Source organism: Esox lucius, chromosome 24, assembly GCF_011004845.1.
Source record: "Esox lucius isolate fEsoLuc1 chromosome 24, fEsoLuc1.pri, whole genome shotgun sequence".
Lineage (NCBI taxonomy): Eukaryota > Metazoa > Chordata > Actinopteri > Esociformes > Esocidae > Esox > Esox lucius.
Window position 1 is genome coordinate 4,156,767 of NC_047592.1, and position 15,397 is coordinate 4,172,163.

At 44.5% G+C, this 15,397-nt stretch overlaps 2 protein-coding genes across 3 annotated transcripts; both read right to left on the bottom strand.

The window, feature by feature from the left end:
* Nucleotides 1-1,102: 1,102 nt before the first annotated feature.
* Nucleotides 1,103-7,762, bottom strand: pip4p1b (phosphatidylinositol-4,5-bisphosphate 4-phosphatase 1b). Its single transcript, XM_010904625.5, has 8 exons — nucleotides 7,454-7,762; nucleotides 6,885-7,002; nucleotides 6,610-6,688; nucleotides 6,406-6,512; nucleotides 5,829-5,946; nucleotides 4,725-4,777; nucleotides 3,941-4,031; nucleotides 1,103-2,607 (listed from the first exon to the last, which is right to left on the bottom strand). Exons 1-8 carry the CDS (start codon nucleotides 7,539-7,541, stop codon nucleotides 2,464-2,466), a joined length of 798 nt encoding a protein of 265 aa, XP_010902927.1. The 5' UTR covers nucleotides 7,542-7,762; the 3' UTR covers nucleotides 1,103-2,463.
* A 529-nt stretch (nucleotides 7,763-8,291) lies between these two features.
* Nucleotides 8,292-15,107, bottom strand: zgc:77880 (zf-DHHC domain-containing protein). 2 transcript variants are annotated; one of them, XM_010904621.5, is made up of 9 exons: nucleotides 14,943-15,107; nucleotides 13,997-14,085; nucleotides 13,767-13,840; nucleotides 13,560-13,672; nucleotides 12,082-12,143; nucleotides 11,680-11,797; nucleotides 11,364-11,436; nucleotides 10,969-11,128; nucleotides 8,292-10,713 (listed from the first exon to the last, which is right to left on the bottom strand). In XM_010904621.5, exons 1-9 carry the CDS (start codon nucleotides 15,065-15,067, stop codon nucleotides 10,622-10,624), a joined length of 906 nt encoding a protein of 301 aa, XP_010902923.2. In that variant the 5' UTR covers nucleotides 15,068-15,107; the 3' UTR covers nucleotides 8,292-10,621. The 2 variants fall into 2 exon arrangements, with proteins under 2 accessions (XP_010902923.2, XP_019898882.2); XM_020043323.3 differs by having other exon boundaries at nucleotides 14,318-15,040.
* Between the last annotated feature and the right edge of the window lie 290 nt (nucleotides 15,108-15,397).

Consider the following 15,397-nt stretch of genomic DNA (forward strand, 5'->3'; position numbering starts at 1 on the left):
GCTCCTGGTTTGAAGGGGCCAACACGACAACATCATCCGCAAAGAGCAGAGAAGAAATCGTGTGGCATTTGTTTTCTGTTTTGTTCAATAAGAAATGCTAGCGACCCTGCATCCATTCAAACACAAGTTGCCTTTATAGCGTGGAGTGATGTAGTAATCTTTGGTGTGTGTTCGCAGGTGGGAAGAGTTAGCCAATTTGCTTCAGTCAGCTGGTGTGAGACTGTAAAGGTTGATTTGATTTTAGATTGCGTGTCATATAATAATTACAATCAGCCCAACATCTAACGGGCCCCATAGGAATGCCCAAAGGGAAATCAAATTCACCGTCCAGCCTATAAACTGGTTCCCATGTCGTTGCTCCCAAAATGAATCATTGATGGTTACTGTTAATTCCCAATCCTGGTCCTGGGGACCCCAAGGAGTACACATTTTGTTTCTGCTACATCACTCACACAGCTGATTCACATTAAAGGCTTCTGCAGTTAATATGTTAATAAAATATATTTTTTTGATAAAATAGTTCAGAGTGCCTTAGATATTTCCCATATAAACTTTCTTGCCTGTCCATTTATCAGTACGCATTGAAATCCATGGTTTTCCTGTCCCTGATTAAGCCAAGTCCTGGACATAAAACAAAGCTCAAAGGAAAATCTCAATACAAAAGTATTATTAATCTGTGACCTAGAAATTAACCCATTATGTTCTAAATGTAATCCCATCCCTGTAAACAACAGGATCCCATTATGTTCTAAATGTAATCCCATCCCTGTAAACAACAGGATCCCATTATGTTCTAAATGTAATCCCATCCCTGTAAACAACAGGATCCCATTACAATCCAAATGTAATTCCATCACTGTAACCAACAGGATCCCATTAAGTACTAAATATAATTCCATCACTGTAAACAAACATGATCCTATTATGTTCTCAATGTAGTTTTTTTCAATGAAGCAACAAAACCATAAATAATTAAATCTGACTGTGATGTTTTGTCAGTAGGGTGTGAATGTGGCCAGAGGCAGTGTGTATACAACCACACACAGAAGTTTGTTACAAGTATTTAAATTTCACAATGTACAAAACACAAAATTACTCTGAATATTTTACAACACAACTTATTATTCAGCTGTATATTGTCAGCGGAAGACATGTGAAGCCCTGGACCAGAGCTTCTCATTAGACTGTAGTACAACAATTACAGTTAAATGTCCCAAATCGCTCCTAACACATCGGTCTCTGTTTGAAATAGTGCATTAGATCCCATCGGTCTGTTTAAAATAGTGCACTAGAGCCCACCGACCTCTGTTTAAACTAGTGCACTACAGCCCATCGGCCTCTGTTTAAACTAGTGCACTAGAGCCCACCGGCCTCTTATTAAACTAGTGCACTAGAGCCCACCGGCCTCTGTTTAAACTAGTGCACTAGAGCCCACCGGCCTCTGTTTAAACTAGTGCACTAGAGCCCATCGGCCTCTGTTTAAACTAGTGCACTAGAGCCCACCGGCCTCTGTTTAAACTAGTGCACTACATTGGTCGTTTCAACATTGGTCAATGTTGAAACGACTTCATTAGAGACCAAGGAACCCGGTTATTACAGCCATAAGCCACAGGGGGGCGACAGAAAACAGAAAATAAATCACATTAATAAAGCCAATCACTGCAGCATGTGTGTGTTTCATTGTTCACCCCAGTCACAATGGAAATCCCTGTTTAAAAGTCATCAACATATTAAATGGTTTTGGAACGATCAGCAAAGTAATTGATTAGGAAGTGATTGAGCACTTCCTTGGTGTGATGGTGGGTAAAGGGTTTTCCAGGTTCTGTGTGTTCTGTTGTGCATAAAGTAGGGGGAATTAGTACATTACATATGTTCCTATGTATTCCCCTCCAAGAAAATCTAATAAGAAGTGATCATGTAAAGAATTATAGCTAAGACAATCTCCTTTTTAGGCCATATTGGTGATGAGATGTGATCAGTTTTAATTCAACAATAATGTATGTAACTGGTATAATCATGTTCTGGCCCAGTGATTCCCAACTACGGTCCTCAAGTACCCCCAACAGTATTGGGTGTGCTTGTCCAGGGCTACAACAAAAATGTGTGCTGTTGGGGGTACTCGAGGACCGGAGTTGGGAACCACTGTTCTGGCCTACAGACATCATACACCTACAAAAAAACACCTGCTGGTATCAAAGGGCTGCATAGGGAATGACTGCTGGTATTAAAGGGCTGCATAGGGAATGACTGCTGGTATCAAAGGGCTGCATAGGGAATGACTGCTGGTATCGAAGGGCTGCATAGGGAATGACTGCTGATTGTTTGAACAGAATGTCATTTTGGACACAGGCACTAAGAAGGATTAGTTATTCCAGACAGAGAGTCTAGGCAGTTCACTTGGTCATGTTAATATAAAAGCGATGTTCCTTCCTTCTCTCTCACACACTTTTCTCCCTCCTTTCTTCATGTGACGTGTGGTAGAGGCTGACTGATCTTCAGGCAACCCCAGTAGATCATTCTGCACATGCTCAGAAGAGACAGAAGAATCAGGATGACCCAGGCAGCATAGATCTCTCTGCGCAGCTGAGCCGGCTTCCATGTTCCCACCTGGAGGGAAAGGAAGAGAGACAGAGGGACGGAGAGACAGAGAATTAGAGAGAGGCAGAGAGAGAGAGAATTAAAGAGGCAGAAAAGAGAGTCAGTCAGAGACAGGCACAGGGGTTAAAATAATACACACAGACATTTTCTATTCTTGTGAGGACCTGAGACATACGCTGAATCTCAAATTGCATAATACTACACACTAAATAATACTACACACTACACACTACATAATACTACACACTAAATAATACTACACACTACTCGCATTAACATCACGCCAAGTTTGAATATTTAGCTAAACACCATTAGGCACTGTGTTAAACTGACTAACGTTTCTTATTAAGTTTACTTGTACCACAAATAGCATCTATGAACTGTATGGTTTTTGTCTATGCCATTTTAACAGCTTATTAGCCAGTAATGGGCTTACTAGTATCTAACTTACTACTTGGAACAGTCATAAGAATTGAGCAATTGCTAGCGAGGCTGAAGATGAACTACACTGACAAAGCTATTTGACTTCATGGCACACCAACATTCATTTTTCTTTCATTTGTGAACGACATTGATTAAATAACTATCAATATAGGTGACGATAACTGACTTTTTCGTCAGGTGAAAAGATGAGAGAATTGTTGAAACCCCTCCCTCTTTTACAGCACAAGTGGTCTATATTACCCCAAAAAGCATGCACGGATGCGTACTTGCAAAATCCCCCAGAAATAGTGGACCATCCAGGAACTTCTGGCATACTATTTTCACTGTACTGTGGGTTGAGACCAGTGGCGTTGTTAGGCCTGGGCGTCCGGGGCTGTAGCTCCAGATCTTTTATGAAAAGCCCCGGATCTCAAATTGACCCCAAAAGAATTAAATAAAATAAAAAATAGCCCCTGATCTATTCATTCATAATTCTGATCGTGCATTATGAGAATGTAGACATGTAGGCCGCTACATCGAAATGTTCCGTATTGTGATCCTAGCGACGCCTCTGGCTGAGACATACTAATCTTCTGGTATACTATACAGTATGCAGGTATGAAATTTGAGATTCAGACCTAAACTTGACCCAGAACTCATTGTTCCCTATTCCCTAGACTAACCCAAACCTTCCATTTAATAACCTAACTTTTATACCTAAACCTAACCTCCCAAAAAACAACAAACGTTCACTCATCTGACGTGATTTTATTTAACATAGCTACCTTTCAAACAAGAGGATGGATATGAAAACACTGGTGATGAAATTCCACCTTGCCTCAGGGTGGTTCACTATAACCTTGTTATACAGGTACATATAAATGTCTTCTAGGCTGAACTGCTGTTCAAAAAAACCCACCAGCAGCCCTGCCGTGGCAGCAGACAAAACTGCAAACAACAGGAAACATAACAAGCCCTTCCTCCTCGGGTATCGTCGGCCAATGGATGAGCTGCAACAGAGACACACGGGAGGTAAGTGGTGGGTGTAACAGAGACACACGGGAGGTAAGTGGTGGGTGTAACAGAGACACACGGGAGGTAAGTGGTGGGTGTAACAGAGACACATGGGAGGTAAGTGGTGGGTGTAACAGAGACACACGGGAGGTAAGTGGTGGGTGTAACAGAGACACACGGGAGGTAAGTGGTGGGTGTAACAGAGACACACGGGAGGTAAGTGGTGTAACAGAGACACACGGGAGGTAAGTGGTGTAACAGAGACACACGGGAGGTAAGTGGTGTAACAGATGTTAGAGGTGTAACAGAGCCTGTAAATCCCAAACAAAATATCCAACAAAATTTCTTAGGGTGTCATCCACATTGTAGTAAGCGTATCAAGTCATCTTCGGCACACACTTTGTACAAAAAACGATCCAACAATTATAACGGTAAACGTAAGAACGTCTGTGAAATCTAATTTAAAAAAATTGACAGAAGTTTCTCCTCAGAGATATAACCTCAGATTCTGTGGCATGTTTGGAAACGTTCTGTTAAGACTAATATACTACTTCACAATGGGATTTTTAAAATGTATATTCTCAAAAGAATGCTTTGCACTATATGATGAGTCATATAATATAAGCTTGGAATAGTGGGATTTTCTCTAGACAGTTAATTTAACAGGTAAAATTTTGGGTTATACTTACACTTTCCTGCAGTGTGGACATCTGGCTAACGTTCTGTCAGAAAACTCTGTCCACTGAAAACAAACACACACATTACCATCAGTATAAACGACACCCTACACACACATTACCATCAGTATAAATGACACCCTACACACACATTACCATCAGTATAAATGACACCCTACACACACATTACCATCAGTATAGATGACACCCTACACACACATTACCATCAGTATAAATGACACCCTACACACACATTACCATCAGTATAGATGACACCCTACACACACATTACCATCAGTATAAACGACACCCTACACACACATTACCATCAGTATAAACGACACCCTACACACACATTACCATCAGTATAAACGACACCCTACACACACATTACCATCAGTATAAACGACACCCTACACACACATTACCATCAGTATAAACGACACCCTACACACACATTACCATCAGTATAAACGACACCCTACACACACATTACCATCAGTATAAACGACACCCTACACACACATTACCATCAGTATAAACGACACCCTACACACACATTACCATCAGTATAAACGACACCCTACACACACATTACCATCAGTATAAACGACACCCTACACACACATTACCATCAGTATAAACGACACCCTACACACACATTACCATCAGTATAAACGACACCCTACACACACATTACCATCAGTATAAACGACACCCTACACACACATTACCATCAGTATAAACGACACCCTACACACACATTACCATCAGTATAAACGACACCCTACACACACATTACCATCAGTATAAACGACACCCTACAAACACACCCCTGTATTTCCTTGCACGGACCAGAAAAACAAATCCTTAATCCCAAACCCTTAAACTCGTCCTACACTTAATCCATAATGCCTAGACCTAAAAATAACCCCAATTCACTAACCTCAAACTGTAATATCAAACATTAACCTTAACTGTAATACTGACTCTAGACCTAAGCCCTAAACCGGACAATGACCTTGTTCTTGTGTTGACTGGCAATTGGTTTGTCATGTTTTACTATCCTTGCGAGGACCTCTGGTCCCAATTAAATCTGTAAAACAAAAAACACACCAGGAAAGCCTTGCTGCAGTGTCCGCAGATCACTCGGACTCCAGCAGGGTGTTGAGGTTCTGGACTACTGGACCCAGAACCTGCTGCATGCACAGAGCCTAGGATGATGATTCGCTTACTGGAACACACACACACACACACACACCTTTCATGTTATACACTAACCACCCCACAAACTCATTAAACAGACACCAACACCTACTGGTTATAGAGAGATTGGGTCACCTATCAGTTACAGACAGACTTGGTCACATCCTATTGGTTACAGACAGACTTGGTCACATCCTATTGGTTACAGGCTGACTAGGTCACATCCTATTGGTTATAGATAGACATGTTTCTGAATCTTTTCCCACAGCATGTATGAAAACTAGTTTACCAATAGAAGGAGAGAAAACAGAGCCACAGTTTGCATTGTTGTTGTAATACCACAAACGGACACAGCAGCCTGTCCACTAAGGATTTGAGTTTTGCTGACAAAAATACAGAAATCTTCAGAGGGACTGACTCCCCCTTCAGTCTCTACCCCCCACCCCCAAAGTCTGACCCTGTCCTTCCCTCTCCATCAGTCTCTCACCAGTAAGGTCGAGGGCAGGCAATTCTCTGGGAGGAGACTTTGCAGATGAGGAGACAGTTACAGGGACAGCGGACATACTTCTTCCCCGCTGGAGCATTTTTGATTGGCTAGAAAGGCGGGAGGGAGGAGTCTAGATGAGTATCTCAGGTATCCTCACAGCGCGTGCCTGAGCTAGCGCGGGCCTGAGCTAGCGCGTGTTCTCACCGTAGCCTCATTGCAGACGCCACACTTGACTACATGTTGGTGCGTCTTTCCCTCCACGCTGATGGCACTCTGACACACCCTACAAAACATTATTAAACGTTACAACATAATATTCGGTATGTTACAGCACACTGGTGGCACTCTGACACACCCTGTGGTATTACATCACAGTATGAGTTTAAACCCTATTACCCCTTTATTTTTTTCAGTACCTGGGATTCAAACCGGCAGCTTGTTTTTGGACCCAAAGTCCATCTAGGGTGAGGGCTACCTACCTACAGCTGATGATGGGGGAGGAGCCACTGTCAGGGCTGTCCAGGGAGGAGTAGGGAGGTGGGGCTTCACCCAGCAGGACGGGAGGGGGAGCAGAGGGAATGGTGTATGGGGGGAAACCTGGAGCAAAGCGAGCATGGCCAAGGTGAGAGGAGAAACAGGAGGGTGAGGAACATGAGGAGGAGATGGGGGTTAAGTGGATGGAGAAGGAGCGCCAAGAGAGGCAGGACAAGGGAATGTGGGAGGAGTTAAATGAGAGGGACCATTTAGAGAGAAAAAATAACAGGGGATTAGTGAGAGGGCGACTGGGAGAAAGTAGAGACTACACATTACTGGCTGAGTTGACTGCTTACGCTTCAGAAACCATGTCTAGAATTAAAAAGAAGGAAGTGAAAGCATTTGTTATGGGGGATGGCTGAGCACTCTTGCCATGCCAAGTAACAAAATAAAACGTGCAAGCTCATCATCAACATCAAATAGCTTAGAAGTCAATAAATAGGTTTACTAATTAGGTTGATGTCGTAGATGGGTGGCCTTAGCAAGCTACTTTCGTAATTACTACAGTACTTACTCTGTGGTTGCGGGGGAAAGCCATACGAATTTCCGTTCGTCAGGTCATGTTTGTCCGAAAGCAATGGGCTCCACTCTTCGTCCGCCATAGTGCGGCCCGTCCCCGGCTGTACTAGCGGGTTGTCGACTGCCCAAAATGGGTAGTATGCGTATGAGACCGGTTGCGGTGTGGAGCGAGCTGGTAGTAGCCTGGCTTGTTAGTGTTCACATGATCACAGGATTCCGGAAAAGGAGGGGGGAAACAACAACACTGTCACATGACGAATAACAGCGCGCTTTCGAGTGACGCCGAAAGCTGCCGACTGTTAACGGACGTCAACGACCGAAGTACAGGTGCTTCTCCGACTGCCGCAAGTTGGGCCGGGGTTGAGTACCGCCTGTCAACACGAACGTCATGGGAACTACATCCACTCGGTGGAATCCCCAAAACTTCCAGTCGAGGTAATGCACCGTTGCAGTCAATTCAGATTTTCATGTACATAAGAATGAGTTTGATATTGAGGGGACACATTTAATATTTTTCGTAGTGTTAGTATTGGGAGGATCAATTGAACAACTTCTAACATGCCCCCTATACTTACGAACTAACTCATGGATGATGTTATTTATATTATGCCCCCTCTCCATGCTTTAAAACGTGTTTCTTCTTGGCTTTTGATTTGTTTTCACGACAATTGTAAACGTTTTTTAAGTTAAATAATTCTAATCTGGTGCCATAAGATGTTAGAGGGTTTTTTTTTTGTGGGGGGGGGGGGGGGGGGGGGGGGGGTTGTAATGAGTGAAAAATGTGAAGATAAAATTTTTTTTTATGTATGTATAATAAAACATGTACACGGAGACATGAGCCTCATTTGTGTTATTGTTAAGGTTGGTAACAGTTTACTCATATACGGATGATCCAAGACACATCCTGGCAATTTTGAGAGACAAAAAAATCTTAATTGATGTCAACAGGTGTGTTCTGGGTAATTCTAAAAGGGAGTCTCATAAAGTAATGAGAGCCAACTGACCGCTAGCCTTTTCAAAAACCAACATCAGCATGAATGTGAACCAGAACATAAAACATTCTTAGAGACACAAAATGTCACATGTTCTTTGTAAAATTTTGGTGACCATAAATTGTACAGTTGTTATTGACAGACACTCACATAATCAAACGGCAAAACAAATAACAAGGATAAAATCCCCCCCCCCCCCCCCCCATAAAATACTTTCCCTTTAGGGAAAATGTAACACATATCAACAGTAATACAAACCCCCATCTCATTCCAAATACCACACACAAAAAATATCAGATTCCAGTCCAGATTGAGACATGTTTTTTCTTCTACTTCCACATGGCACTGTAACGCCAGCAGCATTTTGAGAACACACCGTACTGTAGTTCAAAACAGGCACACTAATCCTTTCACAGGAAGTGAGGTACATAAGGACCAGGCCGTGATTCGCAGAACCGAGCGCCAGTCGGGACGGATTCACAATAAATATCAATCAACAAAGTATCAACATATAAATAAATGTAAACATCATGAAACATGATCTCTCCTTTGTACAAACACATACATACATACATACATACATACATTCCTCTGTCAGCAAATAAAAGTTTCAAACTTTTTGTCCCAAATGTCACCCTTAACCCTGAATACAGAGGGAACAAGGTGTCATTTGGCACACCGAATTGTTACCAAAAAAAACAACCAAAACAATCTAGAGGCCAACCAGTCCCGTTTTCATGGGGGCATCCCAAATGCCAACCCGTTCCCCAGATCATGCACTACCCACGCCCCCGGCCCCACAACCCGTTCCCCAGATCATGCACTACCCACGCCCCCGGCCCCACAACCCGTTCCCCAGATCATGCACTACCCACGCCCCCGGCCCCACAACCCGTTCCCCAGATCATGCACTACCCACGCCCCCGGCCCCACAAACACATCTACAACCACAGCGTGACAAATCACCTCAGTTCGAGGCTGATCCTGGATCAGGGCTTCCCTGTCCTTGTCGTCTTAAGTGTTACGACCTGAAAGGTAAAACCTAAATCTCACTCGCTTGGTGCCCTCGGCCCGAGTTCCCTCATCAAAAGTAGTTTTCTAGCTAAAGGTGCCATTTGGGATTAGTGCCTCGTTTCCCTTCATTTGAATAGAAGACATTATAAAATACATCCGTATGTACAGAGTCAACTCAGCAGTTACAGCGTATGTACAGTCAGCACACGGCGGCCTGGCCGACTAGCTCTGAGGCCGGTGGGCCAAGTCTGCCAGGGGCTCAAATACACACTTGGGGTTCAAATACTAACTGAAATCATTTCAAATGTTAACTGAAATCATTTCAAACACAAACTGAAATCATTTCAAATGCTAACTGAAATCATTTTAAATACTTTAATTGGGCTTGGTTGGAACCAGCAGAATGTTGTGTCCAAACTACCAAACCGTTGATGTGCCCAACTATGTTCCTACTGAATACTCCAAATATTGAAATGTATGCAATTGTATTTGAACCTGAGGTGTAGAATGTAGTAAAAAGTTTAAACACACATAGCTTGGAGTAGAGATCGAAGGCTGGTTAATCTATCTGTACGTATAAATAATTTTAAGTTTGATCTTCTCTCATCACAGTTAGGAACCAAAGGAATCCCTTCAAAGATATACAAATATTGTGTCTGTGTATTGTAATGTGTTTGTGTGTATTATGTGTTAGTGTGTTTAAAATAAAAATTAGAATACATCACTAGAATATTTAGTGGTTTTGTATAAATACACACTCCAACCTGAAAGTTGGTGTAAAGTTATACTGCATTTTTGTACTGTAACATCGTATGGTAACCTTCACTTCAACATTACCATAAAATCAACTCATGATGTTTCACTAACCTTCAAGTAAAATGTATGTAATAAAAACTTCAACTCAACATCACAGTAATATTCGCCAAAGACCCGGGTTTTCCAGAAATACTGTTGACTGTACCATAACTCCAACAAGGAACGTTATTCAGACATTTTAGAAATGATCCTGTAACGATGAGGGGAGGTTTTGGGAACGTTGGTCAACCAAAAATGTCACCGTAACCTATGAGACCTTAATCCTAATATAACCACAACATAACCATAACGTTGAAGGGAAGGTAATGTTTTCCTAACGTTGTGTGAAGGTTGTGGCAAAGTTAGACATTGTAATCCGGTACAGCTGAGTAGCTGATTCCACCAACTGTGGGGGGGCTGGAATGTAGAGGGAACAGCCAACAGAACACCGAACCTGAGAGAGGAAGGGATGAGGAGAAGAGAGTCAGGGGAAAGAAGGAACGACAAGGTAAAGAGATGGAGAGATTGAGAGAAAGATTGAGACAAACATTTTTATTAACATTTCATAAAAACATGTTATTACATGTAAAAAAAAAATATATTATTGCTTTAGGAGGTTGACTAAACATGTACACAGCAGAGCCACGTTCCTCACAGGTCGACACAGAAAAACAAAAGGGGCAAAATGACTGAAAGGGCGAGCACGTACCCCTCCCGAAGACCTCCCTGAGCAGGGCTAGCTTGGGCTTGCGGGTGTGCGTGATGTGAGTTGGGGGCTGGGAGGAGGTGCTGCCGGTCAACGACCTGTCCTTCATCAGGCGATTCCTCATCTGCTCTATGGGAGTCTCATCCGTTATTATGGAGACCAACTGAGACAGAGACCGTGGATGGAGAGAGAGGAGGTGGAGACAGAAGGGGGTGGAGACAGAGGGGGGTGGAGACAGAGGGGGGTGGAGACAGAGGGGGGTGGAGACAGAGGGGGCAGTGGGGGTAAATAATGTTTACCAATGATTTTTAAAGGACGAAGCGCGTCCATGATGTCCAACAGCAGATCTAAAACTCAATTGAACTGGTCTCTGTCAGGGGCTCTAAACTTGACCCTACCTGGTCGTAGAAAATAACCATGACAAACACACCGAACAGCACCGACTCCACCAGCAGAATGATGTAGTGAGCTCTGATTGGGGAGAGAAAGACAGAAAGGAAAAGAGGGGAAACAGAGATGGGTGTAAAATATATACAGTAAAAGACATATTATTCATCTGAACAATAAATGTCAGGTTAATCATCCTCTACCACCTGATGCATACATTCACTCTGTCATCCTCCACTAACACAATCAGGTGTTTAAATGTCAGGTAGTCTGTTTATCATCCTCTACCACCTGATGCATATATTCACTCTGTCATCCTCCACTCACACAATCAGGTGTTTGCTGGGAGACTCCTCTTCTTTCTCTCCTTCTCCTTCTCTTTCGCTCCGTATCCTCCACACCCAGGCCGACACCACCAGGGCCATGGAGTACAGACTGGCCATACCTGGAGGGAGGGGAGAGTAGTGTAGTTTTAGTACAGCTGTAGTAGAAGTGTAGTACATCTGTAGTAGTGTAGTGGTAGTACAGCTGTAGTAGAAGTGTAGTTGTAGTACATCTGTAGTAGTGTAGTGGTAGTACAGCTATAGTAGTATAACAGATGGAGAAGTGTAGTAGTACAGCTGTAGTAGTATAGTAGTAATAGTTGTAGTGTTGTAGTAGAACAGGTGTAATAGTAGTGTTGTAGTAGAAGAGCGGTCGTAGATGTATTAGCTGTAGCTGTGAACTAACCTGTATAGAAGAGGAACTGAATAAAGTATTTCTGGTTCAGCTCTCCAACACAGTTATTAATCCTGAAAAACACACACACATGATATTACAGCAGATACGAGACAGAGGGCAAAGACAGACCCAGAGACAGAGACAGGAGAGAGGAGGGAACAGACAGACCCAGTGACAGGAGAGAGGAGGGAACAGACAGACCCAGAGACAGGAGAGAGGAGGGAAAAGACAGACCCAGTGACAGGAGAGAGGAGGGAACAGACAGACCCAGAGACAGGAGAGAGGAGGGAACAGACAGACCCAGAGACAGGAGAGAGGAGGGAAAAGACAGACCCAGAGACAGGAGAGAGGAGGGAACAGACAGACCCAGAGACAGGAGAGAGAGAGGATGGAACAGACAGACCCAGAGACAGGAGAGAGGAGGGAACAGACAGACCCAGAGACAGGAGAGAGGAGGGAACAGACAGACCCAGAGACAGGAGAGAGGAGGGAACAGACAGACCCAGAGACAGGAGAGAGGAGGGAACAGACAGACCCAGAGACAGGAGAGAGGAGGGAACAGACAGACCCAGAGACAGGAGAGAGGAGGGAACAGACAGACCCAGAGACAGGAGAGAGGAGGGAACAGACAGACCCAGAGACAGGAGAGAGGAGGGAACAGACAGACCCAGAGACAGGAGAGAGGAGGGAAAAGACAGACCCAGTGACAGGAGAGAGGAGGGAAAAGACAGACCCAGAGACAGGAGAGAGGAGGGAAAAGACAGACCCAGAGACAGGAGAGAGGAGGGAAAAGACAGACCCAGAGACAGGAGAGAGGAGAGAGGAGGGAAAAGACAGACCCAGTGACAGGAGAGAGAGAGGAGGGAAAAGACAGACCCAGTGACAGGAGAGAGGAGGGAACAGACAGACCCAGAGACAGGAGAGAGGAGAGAGGAGGGAAAAGACAGACCCAGAGACAGGAGAGAGGAGAGAGGAGGGAAAAGACAGACCCAGTGACAGGAGAGAGAGAGGAGGGAAAAGACAGACCCAGTGACAGGAGAGAGAGAGGAGGGAACAGACAGACCCAGAGACAGGAGAGAGGAGAGAACAGACAGACCCAGAGACAGGAGAGAGGAGGGAACAGACAGACCCAGAGACAGGAGAGAGGAGGGAAAAGACAGACCCAGTGACAGGAGAGAGGAGGGAAAAGACAGACCCAGAGACAGGAGAGAGGAGGGAAAAGACAGACCCAGAGACAGGAGAGAGGAGGGAAAAGACAGACCCAGAGACAGGAGAGAGGAGGGAAAAGACAGACCCAGAGACAGGAGAGAGGAGAGAGGAGGGAAAAGACAGACCCAGAGACAGGAGAGAGGAGAGAGGAGGGAAAAGACAGACCCAGAGACAGGAGAGAGAGAGGAGGGCAAAGACAGAGACAGTGACAGAGACAGGAGAGAGAGGAGAGAGAGAGAGGAGTAGAGGAGGGATGAGGAGAGCCCCCTGGTACCTACCAGGGACAGTGGTGGTCCATACGTCGTATGCATCGTTGACACACTCTGCAGTGGTGCGCTCTGGGAGGTCGATACGTCTCACAACGACTACACACAGTCCAGCCTTCACAGCCCTGCGGGGACACACGACATCACAGCGGAGCAATGGCACACCACCTCGGTGTGTGTGTGTGTGTGTGTGTGTGGGGGGGGGGGGTTGTAACTCACCCTCTCGTTCATGCGTGAATTCTGCGACCTCAGATCAGAGAAGTCTATTGCTGTCTCTGGAAGCGGAACCATGCCTGAAAGACACACACACATACACACACACACACACACACACACAGTAACACGCTACACTGTCAAAAATAGTTCCAGGTGAGATGTGCTACAAAGTTCTCTTTGTCAACTCTCTCCCTCTATCTCCCCCGCTCCTTCTGACATGCAGGGGAACTCACCCGGGTCAGAGAAGACGGCTTTGGAGTGGCAGGCCAGCAGCAACAGGAGAATCACATTGAATACAGACCCATGAAGTGTACACCACATACTGGTCGGGGACAAAGAGAGACCGACAGGGAGAGATAAGCATCAGGGGCAAAGAGAAGTTGGAAGAGAAAGAGGAAGCCGTGAGGAGGAAGACGGAGAATGTCAAGGGAGGAGACTACAGGCACAGGCGGAATTATAACAGTATTGTAACCTAGACAACTCGTCCGCTTGCCAAGTAACACATTTATTTTTTCGGACAGTGGTAGTCAAATGAGAAGCTTATCCAGACTGACCGGTTGCTTCGCCAAGGACGGGCTACGATTTAGGTGTTCAAGGCTTGCCAGCACATTGTTGCTCAAGAGTAAACAACGACGTAAATAGAAGGCTACCAATCTGGCCAGCCAATTTCCTCTGTACCTGCCAAATACCAAACACATTTCCTGGTTGTATGTTTTATTTATTATTCCCGGATGAGCCAACTGAGAACACGTTCTAATTACCAGCAAACTTCCTGGGAAACTAGAGAGAGGCGGTGAATTTGCATTCTGGACGCAGGGGACACTTTAGTAGCGATGGTTTGACGACCAGACTAGAAATGTAACCTGGACATCGGGTTTTACAACCCTACGATAACTGCCATTGGAACTTAGGTGACCACAGAGAGTCAGGACACCTGTTCATCGACCATCCGATTGACGGCACCCTACACAAAGGATGCCAGTCGAATGCCGCTGACTGTATTGAAAGTATAATTCCCGCAAGACATCATAAAACCATGAAACGAAACCGCTGGCAACAGCAGTTTATAATTATTACGTTAGTAAGATACAAATATACAATATAAACTGTTAGCTGTGCTAACGTTAGCTATATCAACGCTAAGCAGCAACTCGAAAAGAAGCATTCCCGAAGACGTACCTTCCCGAGTAAGCAGGAATGAGGACATACTGAATGACCACATAATCCGCATAAAATACGCTGAAATAAGTTAATATGAGACATATAAATCCACAAGGGTCTCGCCTACAGCGTAGAAATGCCATCTTGGTACCCCCGTCCGTTCCCCCCTCTTCCGGGTTACGTCAGGAGGGCGGGGCTAGGCAATAGTATAAGGATTCCCAACACATCTCACGTAATGTTTTATGTATCATTATCTATAGACAAATGTTGTATCAGACAGCTTGTTACACGTACATTTTGAGCCGATGCTAATAGTCAACTGTTTAAAAGCAATACATCAGTCATTTGAAACTCTTGGTCAAATAGCCTCTCTTTGCAATAAGGGGCGCTGTTCACCTGTGTTTTGAGTCATCCGCTTTCCAAATAAAGAACGTCCACTACCGTGAATAGCGGAAAAGAACATGCTGATTTTC